General features: G+C 35.6%; 1 protein-coding gene and 1 pseudogene across 1 annotated transcript; both read left to right on the top strand.

Annotated features, from left to right (window-relative positions):
- The first annotated feature begins 4,190 nt into the window (after window positions 1–4,190).
- LOC120128500 lies at window positions 4,191–12,491 on the top strand (annotated as a pseudogene).
- A 3,398-nt stretch (window positions 12,492–15,889) lies between these two features.
- LOC120128501 lies at window positions 15,890–16,753 on the top strand. The gene has a single exon (XM_039146179.1). It carries the CDS (start codon window positions 15,890–15,892, stop codon window positions 16,751–16,753), a length of 864 nt encoding a protein of 287 aa, XP_039002110.1.
- Window positions 16,754–20,184: the final 3,431 nt, after the last annotated feature.

Raw genomic sequence — 20,184 nt, forward strand, 5'->3', positions numbered from 1 at the left:
TATTTTTTATTTTTATAATTGATGTCTTAATTTAAACTGAGATTTTTAATATTTGTGACTCATAATTATACTTTTTTTTATTTCTATGACTTAAACCTTAGGTGTTGTTTTGGTTTTGTAATGTGCTACTAGTTGTGGTGTATTATTTTCCTTTATTTAGACTTGAGATTTTCAACGAGATATATAACTTAAGAATCAACTTTTATTAATAAATAAATCTTTGATGAGCAAAAGATATTTTTTGACTCCGATTTAATAAAATTTTATGATTTATTAATACAATATTAATTTAATTGTTTAAAATAATTAATATAAAATACTATTGTTCTATAAAATTTATTTTCTAATTTCGCTCAGTATTGAAAATGTATGAAACAACTAGATCCTTTCTTCTTTTAAATTCTCATATCATTTATTTTGTATTAAATTTAAAATTTATTTAAAAATCGACTTTTCTTAAGATGATGAGACGAGAGGGATGCCCCCATGGTGATGACCACGTGCCGCCCTCCACATACTACGCAAAACCAGGTGTGCAGGGTTTCATAATTACCTTCTTTGGTCCCATCCCATTTGGGTCCCCAACTTTAGTGACATTAAAATTATATCTCACTTCCTTGTAATGTCCTCAAAACATTAAAATCCTTACGTCCAAGAAAATTGGGTTTGGATAATGAGTAGAAATGGACGGATAGAGGTGATCGTATCACGTGAAAAATTTAAAATTATATTATATTTTATGGTATTGTTATCTTAAATCTTTTTTGAAAATTTATTTATTTGAATAATATTTCTCAAACAACATTAATTAGAAAAATACCCTTAAACTATCCACGCAAGACTACTTCGCGTCCTACAAAACACATTTAATGGACATGACGTTTTATTAGATACATGGCTTATTGACTTTTTCCAATAAACTTATTTAATTTTGGGCAATAATAAAAATATGAAACTCGTTTTTTGTAAAACACAATATCTAACATTATTCTTTTGTATAAAGTAAGATCATTCTACGTTAACACTTTGAGGTATTTTTCTAACTAATGATGATTGGAAAGTATTGGTCCAATAAATGATTTTTTGGTTTTAAACTAATAATGTTATTGTTGAATAATCAAAATTCACGGCTAATTCAATGGTCATATTTTGTTGCAGTCGTCGTGAATTTGGTGGTTCAAAGGTTGGCAGTAGATTTTGGTTGAAAATTGGCAAGGGAAAATTATTAAATTTAGTCATTGTACTTTAGGATATTTACAAGATTAGTCTTTAAGCTTCAACTATAAATACCCTAACCCATTTAGCTTCAAAATCATCCCAAATTATTATAGTTCTCTCCCAATACTAGAGAAATAAGAGAGTTTTCTTTAGAGCAATTTTAAGGGTGTAATTGGGTTGTGAGTGTTTTTTGTAAACACCTGTAAATTTTCTACTTTTAGTAAAATATCTGCAGCAGTCTGGAGACGTAGGCATATTTGGCCGAACTCCGTTATTAATTTCGGGTGTTATTATTCCGCTTTTATTTCGCATTCTCACTAATCTGGTTATAGGAAAATTACTCATCTAATTTCTCAACAGTTATATTTTAAAAAATTTATGTATTTTTTATTAAAAATATGTTTTCATCTTTTTAAAATTTTATAGGTTTAAATTCATCCTCCAACATAAAATTCTACGAACTCGCTAACAATGAATGCTCTACGTTGAATTTTTAAGATAATTTATTTAATTCAATCTCACAAGTATTGAATTTTAACTAACCCTTGTTTTCAATCAATTTGTGCAGTTCAATCTGTTCATATGTTTTTTTTTTCATTTAAAATTTATTTTATACTAAAATCATAACGATTGCTAAATATGAGATTTTAGTGAACAGTTTTTGCACACGCGAATTTACTTAAACTCAATAATTGAGACTGATTAAATATAGAAGGATGATGTCATATAAACGGTCACGTATTGATCATTTTCTTCCCACTTCTTTTATCCATTTTAAATGGTGGAGGTTGATAATGATAAGGCTTAATGAAGTATTTTTCTTTTAAATTATATATTTTATAGCTTAATTTTTTTTAAAACACTTTTGATTTTATAATTAATTTCATTATCAAATTATTCAAGATCTTTAATTTTATTTTAAAAAGGTTAAATAAAAACGTGACACGTAGTACTTTGATCCGCGTCTATTCAGGTAATTTGATATCATAATTAAATGTTAAGATATCAAAATTTTCAAAATAAAATTTAAGAGATAATTCAGTAAAATTAATATAGTTTAAGGGGCAAAGGGCTAATTAAACCTAATGATACGGATAAAGATGAGTCTCACCCTTCAAATAATGTTGTGGGTCTCGTGACCGATCCATCATTTTTATAAGCTGCTTTTTGTTGTTCCTTTTGGTGGCTTCATTACTCTCTTGCATTTAAAACTTTTAACTTACTTTTGAGGTCAAAAATTAAAATGTTTTATGATGGATTAATAATTTTAAATTAATTGACTTTAATTATTTTTATGAATTTAGTTATTTGATATATATATATATATGTAAAATTTATTTTTCATACTTTATTTATTATTCTGATTTAAAATTTAAATTCAAATCTTTAATTTTAAATATCTGAATTCTAAATCATAAATATGACATTGTTGTATCACTAAAACAAATAGATGGGTAAAGTATATAAATAGTTCCTGAAATTTTAAGGCGTTTGTATTTTGATCACTCAACTTTTGAAACTTATAATACAATTATCAAACTTTTAGTTCGTTTTCATTTCTGTCACTGTCGTTAGTTTTTTTTGACGTGACACTTAACTCCCGTTATTCCTTATTCTCAAAACATCTCATCCGTGAAAACCAAAAATTTTAGAAAAATCTCCTTCGACCTCAAGTCGTGCCATCGCCGTTCACCCCACCTTCAGTCGGGGATAACTCACACCATCATCACCACTGTCATGGGCATCGCCTCCCGACCCTCGATTTATACTCATCATCCTCTGTTCGACCCAAATTGCGAGAAGACCGTTCAAACACCATTCCTCAATCTTTGTTGTCAGTCGCTGGTGACCGTTACCACCAGTACTAGTAAAAGTGTCGCCCCATTCTGACCAAAACCCCGCTAGTCACTCGCTGAGACTCACTTCCGTTCTCCGTGGAGAGGACTTTGAATCTCATCGAAAAACTCCAACGCCCATTTTTTGTTTTCATCTATTGGGTCATCTGTTCATCACATCGCCACCACCGTTGGAGTCCTCACACCGTTCCGACCAAAACTCAGTTGGTTGTGTCTCATCGCTGTCGTCCCAACTTCCTTCTTCGCCGATACTAAATGTGGTGGGTTTATTTCCTTTTATTTATGCGATTCTTTGTTTATTAGTTCTCGAAAAAAAAGGAGTAGATAATTCCTATGGAGGGTAATGAGCAAGAGGGTTGTTTATGCGATTCTTTGTTTCTTGTTGCTTTCAAAGATGTTTGTGTTTGGATTGGTTGTACAGATAGTTATTTACTTTATGTGCAAATCTTACCACCATGAAAACATCGACAAATATGCGTTGTCGGGTCACTTGGATGTTTTTTTTGGGAGAGTATGTTCCTTTGAAACCCAAGGATGTTCAACTTGAACAATATTAGGTTTGATTGACTTCATCATCAAAGGTGAATGTAATAATTTACCTTTAATTAGAAAAAAAAAGGTTGGGGAGGGGTTTTAGTTTAGGTTGAGGAGGAAGAGGAAGAGGAGGAGGAGGAAGGTTAACTGGAGTTAAGTGTCACGCCAGCAAAAACTAACTAGAAGTAACGACATAGACAGAAGTAAAAACGAACTAAAAGTTCATTGATTGTATTGCAAATTTCAAAAGTTGAGTGGCCAAAATGTAAGTACCCTAAAAGTTTATATACTTTACCCTAAATAGATTTATAAACTAATGTGCACGTACACAATTTATCAAAAAAATTGTTTATAATCTCATTTAATTTTTTATTATTACTTTTTAAGATAACCGTTCAGTTTTCTTCGAGAATGGCAAACGCAGTAGCATTCTAATAATTTTGTTAAAAGAGGAAAAAGAATCCTATTAATTTCATTGCTGTGTTTTTCATTTAGGTTTCAAGTCATCCATCAGAATAAATCACAACTGATAAAACCACGTGCTTGGTATTAAACCGTGCCTTCATCGGCCAAAATAAATTTATGGTTACACTAAACGATTTTGTGGAAGTGATAAGCCCCGATGACGATTATGTGTGGGTTCATGACTATCATTTGATGGTGTTACCGACATTTTTGAGGAAGAGTTTTAATAGGGTGAAGCTTGGGTTTTCCCACCATAGTCCATTTCCGTCGTCTGAAATATATATATATATAGGACACTTCCTGTAAGAGAAGAGCTTTTAAGAGCACTACTCAATGCTGACCTCATCGAGTTTCATACTTTTAAGGCACTTCCTCGCTTGCTGTAGCAGAATGCTTGGCCTTTCTTATCAGTCAAAGCGTGGTTACATTGGGCTTGAATATTATGGTCGGACAGTGAGCATTAAGATCCTTCCAGTTGGGATTCATATAGGACAGCTCCAGTTTGTTCTGAATCTTCCTGAGACTGAAGCTAAGGTCGCTGAGTTACGCAATAAATTTAGGGGTCAAACTGTTATGCTTGGGGTTGATGACATTGACATTTTTAAGGGGATCAGCCTGAAGCTTTTGGCCATGGAACAATTGCTCATGCAACATACTGAGAATACAGGTGAAGTTGTTTTGGTTCAAAGTGCAAATCCTTTAAGAGGCCGGGGAAGAGATGTACAAGAGATCCGGTCTGAAACTTATGCTACAGTGAGGAGAATTAATAATGCTTTTGGAAGACCGGGGTATGGTCCGGTGGTTTTGATTGATGCCCCTCTCCAGTTTTACAAACGGATTGCTTTCTAAGTTATCGCCGAGTGTTGTCTGGTTACTGCAGTGAGGGATGGGATGAATCTTATACCATATGAGTATGTTATATGCCGACAAGGAAACGAAAAGCTAGATGAGGCCCGAGGGCTACATCCCTCAACACCGAAAAGGAGTATGCTGGTCGTTTCTGAACTTATTGGATGCTCACCATCTCTGAGTGGGGCAATTCGAGTAAATCCATGGAACATTGATGCTGTGGTTGAAGCTATGGATTCTGCTCTTATTCTTTCCGAGGGAAGCACTACAGGTACTTGAGTACACATGATGTTGCATATTGGGCACACAGCTTTTTTGCAGGATCTTGAGAGGGCATGTGGGGATCATTTGAGGAAGCGGTGCTGGGGAATTTGATACAGGGGATCCGAGACAGATGATACTGAGCTGTCAGATTGCACATTGATGGCGCTGAGATACCATGAGTTGGCAGATCAACGCAAAGGCGGGAGTTGAGTGTGATATGTTGCTCATTGGGGCCGTTTTAAGTGTGTTTCAGTATTTTGGCCATAACTTTGGCTACGGGTGTCGGAATCACGCATAAGACCCCAATTCGACCTTTTTTCGACCTCAAATTCTGTCGTTTTCTCCTCCGAATCACTAGTTTTATTTATTTTTTACTATTTATGGAAATATTTCACTTGTCAGTTAGGAAGTCATTTTAAATCCGATTTGGGCCGGATTTTTTGCAGATTGCTTAATTTATTTCGAATTTCAATTTAGAGTGATTTACGAGATTTTGCTATTTTTGGCAAAATTCGGATAAAAACGATTTTTGGCTATAACAGTCTGACTTGTGGACTGATTTTCGCATTGTTTGATTTTATATTATTCTATTAAACCCTAGGGACTTTTTCTCTGGTTTTTGGGCGAATTTTCTCATGTGAATCATCTGTTGGAACTAGCCTGCAGGATCATCGCTATTCTGTTCGACGTCATAATTGGTTTTAGTTTAGGGTTCAGGGTAGTAGCTATGGATCCAAATTTTAGGAAGCTTTCTGCTGAGCATATTGTTTCAGCTTACAAGAGAACCAAGAACCGACCAATTCTTTTGGATTACGATAGCACCTTGCAGCTGACTGGTTCATTAAGTACTATCCCCAATGTAGAGGCTGTTGGAATATTGAACAATCTGTGCAGAGATCCCAAGAATGTTGTTTTTCTTGTTAGTGGAAAAGATAGAAAGACCCTAACTGAATGGTTTTCCAGCTATGAGAAGCTCGGAATTGCAGCAGAAAATGGTTATTTTATCAGGGTTTTTTTTCCTGTTGCTTTAGCTTGATGAACTGATAAGACTTATTGACATTGCTTACGGTTTGATTTAAATAGAGAATTACTCGTATCGGTTGACCGCCGCTATTCCCAGATATATGCGTAGAGAGAATCTAATGTTGATGATGTTGGAAGTAAAACACTCACACAAACAACTTTTATTGAAACTCAAACAAATATTACAAGAGCACTCTCACTCAAAAACAAGAGCTACAACTCACTCTTATAAGACTTTGCTTCTTCACTCACTTAGAAGCTCTTAATTTTTCTTGATGCTTAAAACTAAAATGGGAAGGGATATTTATACTACTTAAGAACAATCCTACACCACACAAATAAACTAATTTAAACTATTACAAATTCAACAAATATCTAACTCTCACCTAACTAAATTGATGTAAGCAATGACATCATTACTTAAATGATGTAAGCAATGACATCTTTAATTAAATGATGTAAGTAATGACATCAATTTAGTTTGGGTTTGGGTTTAGGCTCCCATAATGGATCAAGTTTATGATCCAACACCCCCCTTAAACTTGATCTCGTGACCCCTAGTAGGTTCCTTAATCTTAAGAAGTCTTCACTGGTCAGTGGCTTGGTAAAAATATCAGCAACTTGATCTTGTGACTTCACGTATTCAACTTCCACATCTTTTCTTGCAACACACTCCCTTATATAGTGGTCGCAAATATCAATGTGTTTGCTTCGATCATGGAATACTGGATTCTTCGCTAAGGCAATGGCTGACTTGTTGTCGACACAAACCTTGGTAGGCTCTTCTTGTATCAAACCAATCTCCTTCAATAGATTTCTAAGCCAAATTGCATGACAAACACATGAGGTAGCAGCAACATATTCCGCTTCACAAGTGGACAATGTGACAATCGGTTGTTTCTTTGACATCCATGTGAATGCAATATCTCCCATAAAAAATACGAATCCAGTAGTGCTCATTCGATTATCTATGTCTCCACCCCAATCACTGTCGCTATATCCAACAAGCTTGTAATCATTAGAAACTGAATAGAACAAGCCAAAGTCAATTGTACCTTTCAGATAGCGAAGAATTCTCTTTGCGGCTTTAAAATGGGTGGTTGTTGGAGATTCCATGTAGCGACTAACCAATCCAACTGCGTGAAGAATATCGGGTCTCGTGCAAGTTAGATAGCGTAGACTTCCTACCAAACTTTTGAAGAATGTTGGATCTATACTTTCGCCTTCTTCATGTTTGGTTATCTTGATCCTGTATTCTGCCGGTGTGCTTATTGGCTTACAGTTCTCCATCTTGAACTTCTTTAGTATCTCCTTTGCATAGCTTTCCTGTGAAATGAAAATTCCATCATTTTGTTGCTTAACTTCAATGCCAAGGTAGTACGCCATGAGCCCCATGTCTGTCATCTCGAATTCTTTCATCATCACATCATTGAATTCATTAAACATGCTTGGGTTGCTTCCAGTGAAGATCAAATCGTCCACGTAGAGGCACATGATCAAAATATCTTCATCTTTGATCTTGATATATAGAGCATGCTCGTAGGGACATTTGTTGAAGCCATTCTCTTGGAAGTACTTGTCGATTCGGCTATTCCATGCCCTTGGTGCTTGTTTTAGCCTGTAAAGAGCCTTCTTCAACTTCAACACCTTATCTTTATGCCCTTTGACTTCATAGCCTGATGGTTGATGAATGTAAAGTACCTCTTCAAGAACTCCATTTAGGAAGGCGGACTTTACATCCATCTGTTGTATCTTTCACTTGTTTTGAGCTGCCAAAGAAATGATTAGTCTGATAGTCTCCAATCGAGCAACAGGAGAAAATACCTCATCATAGTCAATTCCAGACTTTTGACTATAGCCTTTAGCAACTAGCCTCGCCTTGTGCCTTTCAATCTCTCCTTTGGCGTTTTGCTTTGTTTTGTACACCCATTTGACACCTATCGCCTTATGTCCCTTGGGAAGTGAGGTAAGTTCCCATGTGTCATTCTTCTCGATGGCCTTGATTTCTTCGTTCATCGCATCTCTCCATTTCTTTTCTTGTACCGCTTCTTGAAAGCTCACTGGTTCACAATCGGCAAACAAACAAAATAATGTAAGATTATCTTGTCGTTCAGTTACCTCATAGAGATCTCTAAGGCTTCTTGTGCATTGCACAACTCTTTCACTTTGACTCCCACTTGACGATGATGAAGGTGATGAGTCTCCTTGAGTGGTTGATGTTGGTGAAGTGGGTGGAGTTGCAAGCTCTTGTTGAGATTCATCTAGTTGTTCCCTCATTGTCTGCTCATCTTCTTCAAACTGAGGAAAGAAATTGAAGTCATTTGTATGAGAGTTAAAATCCCATTCTCCTTCTTCGTTGAAGACCACATCTCGACTAATCACAAACTTCTTATTGTCTGGATTGTACAACTTGTAGCCCTTCGAATTAGCATCATAGCCGATGAAGATAAAACTCTCGCTTTTATCATCAAGCTTCGTTCTTCTCTCGTCTGGTACGTGAACATGGGCTATACTTCCAAAGGTTCTCAAGTGGGAAATGCCAGGCTTTCTTCCACTCCATGCCTCTTGCGGTGTCTTTCCCCATACACTTCTTGTTGGAGATCGATTTGACAAGTAGACTGCACACGATACTGCTTCCGCCCAAAATTCTTTGGGTAGTTTCTTGCTTTTGAGCATGCTTCGTGTCATGTCGAGGATTGTTCTATTCTTTATTTCTGCCACACCATTTTGCTGGGGGGATCTAGGAACTGTCATTGGTCGACGAATTCCATTTGCTTCACAAAACTCTTGAAACTCCTTGGAAGTAAATTCTCCACCTCGGTCGGATCTCATGACTTTGATCTTTCTACCGCTTTCTCTCTCTACTGTTGCTTTGAACTTCTTGAAGACTTCAAAAACTTCTGACTTCTGTTTCAAGAAATATACCCAGGTTTTTCTTGAAAAATCATCAATGAAGAGAAGAAAATAGTTATTGTTACCGAGAGAGCTTGGCTTGATCGGTCCACACACATCGGTATGGATGAGCTCAAGTGGTTTCTTAGCTCTTGTCTCTGACTCATTTGGAAAGCTTTTCCTGAATTGTTTCCCGACTAGACACCCTTCACAGAGCTGGTCAGGATGGTTGATGTGAGGTAGTCCTTTCATCATCTCCTTCTTAGATAACAGCTCTAGACCTCCAAAATTGAGATGCCCAAATTGAAGATGCCAAAGCCATGATGCATCTTTGTAGCAAGCTTTCAGACACTTTGCAACATCATTTTGTATGTTGATCAAGAACATTCTATTCTTTGACATCGACACTTTAGCAATGAAGTTATTCTTATCATCTTTTATAGAAAGATTATAATTATTCATATGAATATCATAACCTTTCTCTACCAGTTGCCCTAAACTTAGAATGTTACTTTTCATATTGGGCACATAGTAGACATTTGAAATAAATTGATGTCTCCCATCTTTCAAACGGATAAGAATGTTACCTCTCCCTTTCACTGCTATTGTGGAATCATCTCCAAACGAAACATTTCCGCTTACTGACTCGTCTAGCTCCACAAACATGTCTTTCCTTCCATACATGTGATTGCTTGCACCACTGTCAAGATACCAGGAATTTGCTTGGCCACCATCAATTTCCTTTCGTACTAGAAGAAGAGTTTCTTTGCCATCTGTCTTTTCCTCCACGTAATTGGCCTTCTCCTCAATTTTGTTGTTGGGAGCTCTACATTCTGAAGCATAATGCCCAAAGTTTTGACAATTATAACATCGAATTTGAGATTTGTCATACTTTGAGTTTGGATTAATTCTTCCACGGCCTCGTGTTGAGCTTTCTCCTTTCTCATAGTTGTTGTTGGAATTGTTATTGTTGTAATTCCAGCCTCGTCCACGACCTCGACTTCCACCTCGTCCATGGCCTCTACCTCTGCCTTGGCCACGTTGGTTTCTATCATTGCGTTGGCTCTCATGCATATCCTTGAGTTGAAGCTTGAGGAGTTGCAGCTTGAGGAGTTGCTCAGTAAACTCATGCTTCTTCTTATGCTTCTCTTCGTATGCTTACAATGATCCTTGGAGCTGCTCGATCTTCATTTCTTCCAAGTCTTTAGTTTCTTCAATTGTCACGACAATGTGTTCAAATTTGGGATCCAACGAATGGAGTATTTTCTCTATTATCCTCACATCTTCTAACTTTTCACCATTTCTTTTTAATTGATTAGAAACAACTACTACTCTTGAGAAATAATCTGAAATAAACTCAGATGCTTTCATGTGTAAGGATTCGAATTCACCTCTTAATGTTTGGAGACGAACCTTCTTCACTTGCTCGGATCCTTTGTAAGAGGTTTGCAGCTTCTCCCATGCTTCCTTGCTAGAGCTTGCACTTGAAATCTTTTCAAAACCATCATCATCTATTGCTTGGTAGATGAGGTAGAGAGCCTTCTTGTCTCTCTTTCTTGAATCCTTCAAAGTTGTCTTTTGATCTGGTATAAGAGTAGCAAAAGCATCATCATCCGCAGGCTCGTTATAGCCTTTCTCTATAATATCCCACACATCTTGTGATCCAAGAAGTGCCTTCATTTTGATACTCCAATTGTCGTAGTAGTTGTTGTTGAGTGTCGGAACTTGGAATGGTGCCATACCATTTGCCATATCTCTCAATATAATGAGATTTTGTAAAATCCGATTGCACGAATGAATCCAGAACGTCGAAAAAACCTTGGGAGGGACTTGGATAACTCGGTCAAGGGCTCCAACTCGGTGAGTCAACTCGATTTTCTGGTAGTAGTCTTCCGGCGGTGCATGGCGGTGCGTCAGAACTCAGATTGAGAAAATTCTGGCGGCGTCGGATTCCTCTCGTCGAGACCTTCAATCTTTCTAACTCGCTCTGATACCACTTTGTTGTAAGTAAAACACTCACACAAACAACTTTTATTGAAACTCAAACAAATATTACAAGAGCACTCTCACTCAAAAACAAGAACTACAACTCACTCTTATAAGACTTTGCTTCTTCACTCACTTAGAAGCTCTTAATTTTTCTTGATGCTTAAAACTAAAATGGGAAGGAATATTTATACTACTCAAAAACAATCCTACACCACACAAATAAACTAATTTAAACCATTACAAATTCAACAAATATCTAACTCTCACCTAACTAAATTGATGTAAGCAATGCCATCATTACTTAAATGATGTAAGCAATGACATCTTTAATTAAATGATGTAAGTAATGACATCAATTTAGTTTGGGTTTGGGTTAAGGCTCCCATAATGGATCAAGTTTATGATCCAACAGATGACTTGTTCCCTTTATTCTATCTTTCCCCAAGTCAAAACATGATGCAGATTGGGAAACTTGTGTCTCGGTCCCGGACTTTGATTGGAAGCAGATTGCCGAGACTGATGAAATTGTACACAGCAACAACGGATGGTTCTGCCATCGAGACTAAAGACTAAAGAGCTCTCTTGTGTGGAATTACCGAGACGCTGATCCCGACTTTGGATTTTGCCAGGCTAAGGAACTTTTAGATCACCTCGAAAGTGTTCTTGCTAATGAGCCAGTTTCGGTTAAGAGTGGCCAGCACATTGTAGAAGTTAAACCTCAGGTTAGCAGTACATGTTCAATGGGATACCGATCACTATCATTAGCCTTTCTTCTTTATATAACTTAGTGAGAACTTGTAGTAAAGAAGTTTGAGCAGATTTTTTTTGCATCAAATCTTATGTTTTTCCATTCATGTTTTTGCTTTTGGTAATGAAAACTTAGAATAGCTCGAAACTTTTATTTCTTTTTCGAACCGCATAGAATATGTGCTAATTGCCATAGCTACATGTCTGCGCATGAGGGTTATCAGCCGAAAGAGAGGGCCTGTACCCCGATTTCTATATCGTTTTCATTCATTTTGCAGGGCGTGAACAAGGGCTGCTTTGCAGAACATCTACTCACGACAATGCAACAAAAGGGAATGCTACCGGATTTCGTTCTTTGTATCGGGGAAGACAGGTCGGACGAGGATATGTTTGAGGTCATCATACGAGCAATGTCCGGATTTCGTTCTTTGTATCGGGGACGACAGGTCGGACGAGGACATGTTTGAGGTCATCATACGAGCAATGCCCGGCCCCTATCTCTCCCCGGTCGCCGATGTGTTTGCTTGCACCGTTGGGTAGAAATGTAGCAAGGCCAAATACTACGTGGAAGACAGAACCGAGATTTTGAGAATGTTGCAAGTTCTAGCCAACGCTTCTGAACATGCTTCGAAGTTCGAACCGAGCTATTATTGACAGTGTGTGATCGGCTATCATTGATAATATACATATTCTATTGACATAATATACATATGCTATAGATGTAATTACTCGAATACACTTGAATCTAAAACTTTTAGAAATAATAATATTTTTTTAATCATTAAGATTACTGCATGGGTTACTTCATTACAACGATTCTGCCCATTCGATGCATGTCAACCTTGACGGCTAAAATTTAAGACTACTTCAATTTTGAATTGGGTTCAAGTTTATAATTGACTGTTGTAGTCATTCGTTTTCGTCCGGGTCACCTTGATTTATCATTGGACTAGTGCAAATATTTACATATATTACAATAAAGTAAAAGTATAATATGCATTTTTTATTTTAACTATTATATAGTTTTGTAAATAATAATAATATATAGTCTTAAAATATATTATACTATATATAGTTATATTATATAGGTTTAAAAAATATTATACTATGTATATAATTTTATATATTATATAGTGTTGTGAATATTATACTTTGATGAGCCTATGATTCCAACAATTAGCAGATTTTAGGAAAACCTCCAAACCTTTCTTGACAGCATACAACTCAGCCATTGTAGGAGGTCATACATCACAAGTATCCGCAACTGCCATAACATAACACCATCTGAATCCCTCAAAACTCCTCCCACACCACACTTGGAACCGCATGAAGAAACCGCCCCATTCGTATTACGCTTGACAAAACCACAAGGAGCTGGGGGAGACCATTTGACAGGGGCTAAATTCGACTTCGGAACAAGACACGAATTTTTTGCCAACAAAGGATCATTTACAATGATATCCCATGATATCATACATTCACCAAATTTAACCGAGAAGGAACCATCACAAGAGCCCAACCAACGAACCCAATCATGTTGTAATCCATTCGATTTGACATTATTGAGCTTAAACATAAACTCACTCCAGGACTGTCGTTCTCGATCGAATAGCTCTCTTCTTAATGGAACATTCCAAATCCATCCCGCTGCAGTTTTTGAACCAAAAGTATTTTATAATTGATTTTAACATTAGATGCAAGATTAAAAATAAGGAACTTAAGTTTACTCTAAAACAAGTTATTTTGGTTAAAGGGAAACTAGATTTGATGATCCTTTTTAGTATGTTTCAGATCATATTATGGCATATAATGATGTTAACTTGCTACGCCATTGGACAGAGCAACCTTTCAAGTTGAATGTGCTTGTCAAGGATGGATCGAGGGGTGCTAGGAGTGCGGTCGCATTCCCTACAATGTTTAGTTTCTTTTATATTTTATATTTTTTTGTATTTTTTTATTGATTATCTAATTTCGTACTCCTAAAATTTTTTAATAGAATTTCACCCCGGATGCCAATGACTAAAAGCAAAATTTCTGTTATGTTAACCTTTTCTCTATTTCCAATATTTTATATGAAAATATGTCTGAATTATATATAATGGTTTACCTAAGCTACTGCAGAGTTAAAATATTTAAGGGTTTCAAAATCATATAAGAAACTGTGAAATTTATAATAATTTTAATAACGTATGGTATTTAGAAGGCGTAAGAGTCACTTTATTCTTATAGTAAACTTAATTTATCATTTTTGTTCCATTTATATGTTTAAGGTGGATACCACTTAATTTCATAAAGTTACATAACTTCCACACAAAATTGTATAAACTTTTAGTTATATTAAATGATTTCAAAATTATATGAGAAATTATTTATAAAGTCAAAATTTTATTCACGTAGGTAGATGTTTTAGGTGAATGCCACTTAATTTAATGGTTCGTTTAATAAAGCATATATATTTAAGTTGAATTCCTTTTTTTGAATTAATTACGTATATCCGATTTAATGGTCAACTAATTCAAATCAAATACTGCAAAGATGAGGGTGAGCCTCTCAATCCGGTTTGCTCCATTCGCAAATGTCAATGTTTGAACCCTTAACCTTGTGCTTAATAAATGTAGTATCTCATATCACTAGATCAACTGGTTATCGGTAAGTTCAGTTTTTTTTTTAAAGATTTCTGTTATATTTTGGCTTTAGAACTACGGTTCTTCATAATATATTCTTAAAAGTTAGGGTCAAAATTTTCTCGAGAAAAAAATGGGGCTGGTCCAACCACAAAAAGCTCTTTTATTTGTCAAAACAAAAGAAAAATTTATTAATTAGCATTATTTCTTTTAATTGGGTTTAGTTCTTGATTACATCTACTTCCCCCCCCCCCTATTATGTGCTACATTCGATGCATGCAATACAGACGTTAACAAAGTTTACGCCAACGAGCAAATTCCTGCTGAATTTCTGCCTTGTTCCTCACATTCTTCAAACTTCAAACATTATTATTTTTATGTTATAAACTTTTCTTTCTTGTTGATTGTTTTTTTCTTCTTGTCGTTCAACCATTGCAGTCAATGGTGGTTAAGGTAAATATCTTAGCTTGATATACAAGAAAATCGTTGGTTCATACATTTTTACTATCATTTTAATATTACTTTCCTTAACTAACAGACTTGCCAAAGAAGGATATGAGCTAAGAAATCCAAATCTTGCTACCCATATCTTCACATTGACCCTTGCTTTTGATTTTTATAAAATACCTACACATCTAAGTCCAAAGATGAACTAATGGTTTTATGTTTGAGGACGGACTTGAACTTATATAATTTTAGAGTGGTTAACTTGAATTTATAAAATTCTAAGGGAGACGAAAATAGATTTTAAATAGAAAATACGTAGAAAAATATAAAATATATGATAATTCTAAATTTTCAAGAGGACTGCCTTGTAACTAACCAAATCTAATTGAAAAGTCAAAAGTTAATTTTAAGATTATGAAGTCAATGTATATTCACTTATAATAATCAAATGATTCTTCTTTTCATGGTTTAATAGTTGGGGCGCACGAAACTTTTCTCTCTGACGCACGATAGCAGGTCTATCGGACCCAAAAAATTTCGTTCCATCACCGGCGTTTCAGTCTGATTTTCAGTGTGATTCAACAGCCCATCATCTTCTTCCTTCAAGCATCGAGCAATGGACTGGCGTAAATTATTTGGGTGTCAAGCTGGTCACGAACTCAACTATTTTCCCCCAAAATTGAGCGACAAATCCCTAATCGTTCAACCTCCCTTGAGGTCCTTGAGGCTGGTACTGCTGAGTGGAAAAACTCTCTGGTGGGTCAGTTCTTAGGGGCTGCTCCGAACTTCATCTCCTTTCAACGAACAATCGGCAAACTATGGACCCAACCTTCGACAAGTTATAGTGCGCAGGTAAGTCTCGCAGGTAAAAATCTCTACATTTTCACCTTTAATTCTGATGTTGCTAGGGATTGGGTTCTTGAGAATGGCCTGTGGCACATACTCAACAAACCTTTAATTCTTCGTAAGTGGGAACCCAATATGCAGAGACTGAACTTTGATCTTTCAAGATTGCCTTTATGGGTTCACTTGTATAACGTTCCCTTAGAACTATATTCAAGAGAAGTCCTTAGTTATATAGCCATCGCTCTTGGAGTTCCATTAACAATGGACTCAATTACTGCTTCAAAAACTAGGCTAGAATATGCTAAGGTTTGTATCGAAATAAGAGCTAAAGAAGACTTACCTGAAACTGTTGATGTTATCCTTGCTAATGGTCAAACTTCCACAATATGTGTAGAAGTTCCTTGGTTCCCTTATCGATGCAAGAAATGTAGTTCATTCGGACATTCTGACAAAGAATGTCTAAACAAAACAAATTCTGCTCCTTCACAACTTAAAATATGGAGAAAAAAGACACCTCTCAATGATAATGCAGATCTAAAAACAGGAATATTAGAACCCTTGAAGCACTCTCTGCCTGAATCTTCTCCTTCAAAGGAAAATGCTATTTCTAATGAAAATGATCCCATAACAGAACCAGAATCATCTACTACTCAAAAGGATCAACATGTTAATGTCAAATCCTCAAAATCTCATCTTAATATTTCAAATGAGGCAAGCAATTCCTTATCCCAATCCATTCCTCACGGTGAAGATTTAGTTAATGATAACACAACACATGCTCATGAATCTGCTCCCATTCCTAATGAAACTCCTACTAATCCTAAAAGAGGTAGAGGTAGGCCTCTAAAGATTAAAGCTAAATATGCTTTAAGAGGCTCATCAAATAGATTCGAAATTCTCACAACAGTTGAAGAAAATTCTTCACTAAACGAGCTGCCAGTAAAGAAAACAAGACCAGCTGCCGCTGGAGTTGCTAAACTAATCAATGACCTAAAGTAAAAAAAAAAGAACAAATCCTAAAAGTCAAAAATACCTCAGAAGGAAATTCAAAGGGTTCATCCTCCACAATTTCCCAATGTTAATTTGTTTTTGGAATATCAGAGGATTCAATAATCCTCAAAAACATAAAAAAGCCCTGAACATAGCTAATCTCTTCAAAGTTGACGTTCTTTGTTTGTTGGAAACTCGTGTTAAACCTGACAATTCCGAGAAAATCTTCAATACTATCTTAGAGAGCTAGAATTCCCTTACTAACTATGATTATGCTATTAATGGTAGAATATGGCTCCTCTGGAAAAAAGGAATCGATATCTCCCTCTGTCATTCTACTAATCAAAGTATTACTGCCAGATGTCTCTTTAATAACACTCATTTCATAATCACTGCTATCTACAAACAGTGGATATTCTAAAAATTTCTTTGGCAGCATCTAAGAAACCTTGACACTAGGTTTGGGTCTCTCCCTTGGATTCTGTGAGGTGACTTTAATACCTATCTTTATCACAAGGAAAGTTTTGATTCTCTAATTCTAGGACCATACTCTTCCTCTGAAATGATTGACTTTCAAGAGTTGATTCAAGAGCTTTCACTAAATGATCACCCATTCTTCGGTCCTACCTATACTTGGAGCAATAAACAAAATGATACGTATCTCGCTAGAAAACTTGATAGAGTGCTGATTAACTCCCACTGGACTACTTCTTTTCAGAATTCTTTTGTAGAATTTACTGCTCTTGGCCCATCAGATCACTGTATGGCTCTTGCTTGGATCAATAAATATAATCAAATCAATAGGCCTAAACCTTTTAAAATTTTCAAATTTTGGTCTAAGCACCCTAATTTCCTTGAACATGTCCTTCATTCCTGGCAACAACCTTCTCAAGGTAACCCTATGCAGAAATTGTTTCTTAAGCTTAAACGCCTAAAACCTTGCTTGCAGAAGCTAAACAAGGATAACTATAGTGATATCTCTGCTAGGGTAAAGCTTAAAAAGAGACATCTGGAACAATTTCAAATTTCAAATCTTAATGGTAACAATTCTTTCGATAAAGAATTGAGTGTTCAATAGGAGCTGAATGATTTAGAGGAAACTAGGTATATGTTCCTTAAACAAAAAATAAAAGTTCAATGGATCAAAGAAGGTGACAAATGCACTAAACTTTTTCATTCTGCTATTGCCTCTAAAAATAAAAGAGTCACCATTAGGATTCTTATTAATAATGAGGGAAAAAGACTCGAGACTTATGACGATATGGCTAATGAAATAACTGATTTCTTCAAACATCAACTAGGTGCCATTGATCCTAAAGTTCATCATCCCGACCCTTCTTTATTGAGAAACCTGCTTCAATTTCATCTTTCTACTGAGGTTACTACTGGTCTGATAAAAACTGTAACTACTGAAGAGATCAAAGAGACTTTATTTAATCTGGGGAATGACAAAGCTCCAGGCCCTGATGGTTTCACTCCGTTTTTTTAAACATTCCTGGTTTGTCATAGGGGAAGATTTTGTTGATGTTGTCAAATACTTCTTTCAAGAGTCAAATATCCTTCATGCTTTCAATTCCATCATTATTGCCTTGATCCCTAAAAGCCATAATCCTAAAAAAGTTAAGGATTATAGACCTATATCTTGTTGCTCTGTAGTTTACAAAACTATAACTAAAATCCTTGTCAATAGAATAACTTTGCTTCTGCCTGACCTTATATCCCTCAATAAAACTGCTTTTGTTAGAGGTAGATCAATTATTGACAACACCCTCCTTGCTCAAGAACTTGTTAAAGGCTATGGTAGAAAAAATATTTCTACTAGATGTACCCTCAAAATTGACCTTCAAAAAGCCTTTGATTCCCTTAATTAGGATTTCATCTCCTTCATTCTTAAAGCCATAGGACTACCTTCCATTTTCACAAAATGGATTGAAACTTGCTTCAAAGAAGCACGATATTCCATATCTTTTAACGGTAGTCTAATAGGGTACTTCAAGGGTGAAGAGGTATTAGACAAGGAGACCCCTTATCTCCTATCCTTTTTGTGATAACTATGAATATCCTCCCAAAAATTCTCAACCTTGCAGCAGCCAGAGGTATTTTTGGATATCACCCTAAATGCAAAAAGCTTGGTATTACTCACTTATCTTTTGCTGATGACCTCTTGATATTTTGCAAAGGAAATCTTGAATCAATTGTTGGAGTAACAACCTAAATCATTTCTATGTTTTATCTGGTTTGAACCTCAATGTTAACAAAACAGAATTTTATGCGGCTGGAATTCCTGCTAGAACTCTGGACTCCATTAAATCTGCCACTAGCTTCAAACAAGGTTTTTTGCCTGTTAGGTACCTCAGAGTTCCTCTTGTTACTCGGAAGCTTACTGAAAAAGATTGTCTTCCTCTCTACGATAATATTAAACGTAGACTTCACCATTGGTCAGGTAAACTTTTAAGTTATGCTGGGCGTCTAGAGTTAATTAAAACTGTTCTATACAGTGTTGTTAATTTCTGGAATAGGCAATTTATCCTCCCTCAGAAAGTTATCAATCGTTGTAACATTCCAAACTATGAGTTAGTGACTAAATGCTAAAGTTTTAGAAATTTGGTGATTAAAGTAGAAGAATGGATTAGTTTAATGATTTATCTGGAAATAAATCCTAAAAGTTGTTAGTAATTATCAAATGAAGTAGAGGGCAAAATGGTCATTTGACTAATAAATGAATTAAAAATAGATATGATAAGGATATATATGTTAGAGGGGATAAGGATGAAGAGATATTCTCTTCATCTTCTTCATCATCTTCTTCTTCTTCTTCTTCATGTACGAGAGAGAGAAGAGCCAAGCTTGCAAAGGTAAGATTCCTTGTTAGCTGATTATTTGTTAATTTTAAGAGTGGGTTTTGATCATTAGGTAATACTTAAGCTTATGGAAAGCTTAAGTTGTTCTAAAATCAAAAGATAAAGAAGTTATGAAAGATTAAAGAAAATGAGTTTTTAAAGGAAATTCTGGAAAAGAGTTAGTAAGTGAATTTTGAGAAGGAATTTGACTTGTCATCAATATAATTAAGGAATATGGAGTGTTAGAATTAAATTTAAAACATGTTAATAATCTGGTATGATTCTTGAAGTTAATAAAGATGAGAGAATATTAAGGTTTAAGATGAAATAAATGAGTATATATTGGTTTAAGTATGCACACTAGAGTTAAGAAGGAAAAAGGGGATGAAACATGAATGATTTAATCCAAAATGAATGAATTTTCGGGTTCAAAAAGAGGTTCTGGGCAGAGTGCATCGATGCACATTCATAGTGCATCGATGCATCAAGGTTAAAACCCAGAAATCGTTTGAAGGTGTATCGATGCACAGGAAGTGCATCGATGCACTCTTTTAAAATAAATACATCGAATGTAATTCGTGCATCGATGCATAAGTAGTG

The sequence above is a fragment of the Hibiscus syriacus genome, unplaced genomic scaffold, assembly GCF_006381635.1.
Source record: "Hibiscus syriacus cultivar Baekdansim isolate YM2019G1 unplaced genomic scaffold, ASM638163v2 tig00110481_pilon, whole genome shotgun sequence".
Classification (NCBI taxonomy): Eukaryota; Viridiplantae; Streptophyta; class Magnoliopsida; order Malvales; family Malvaceae; genus Hibiscus; species Hibiscus syriacus.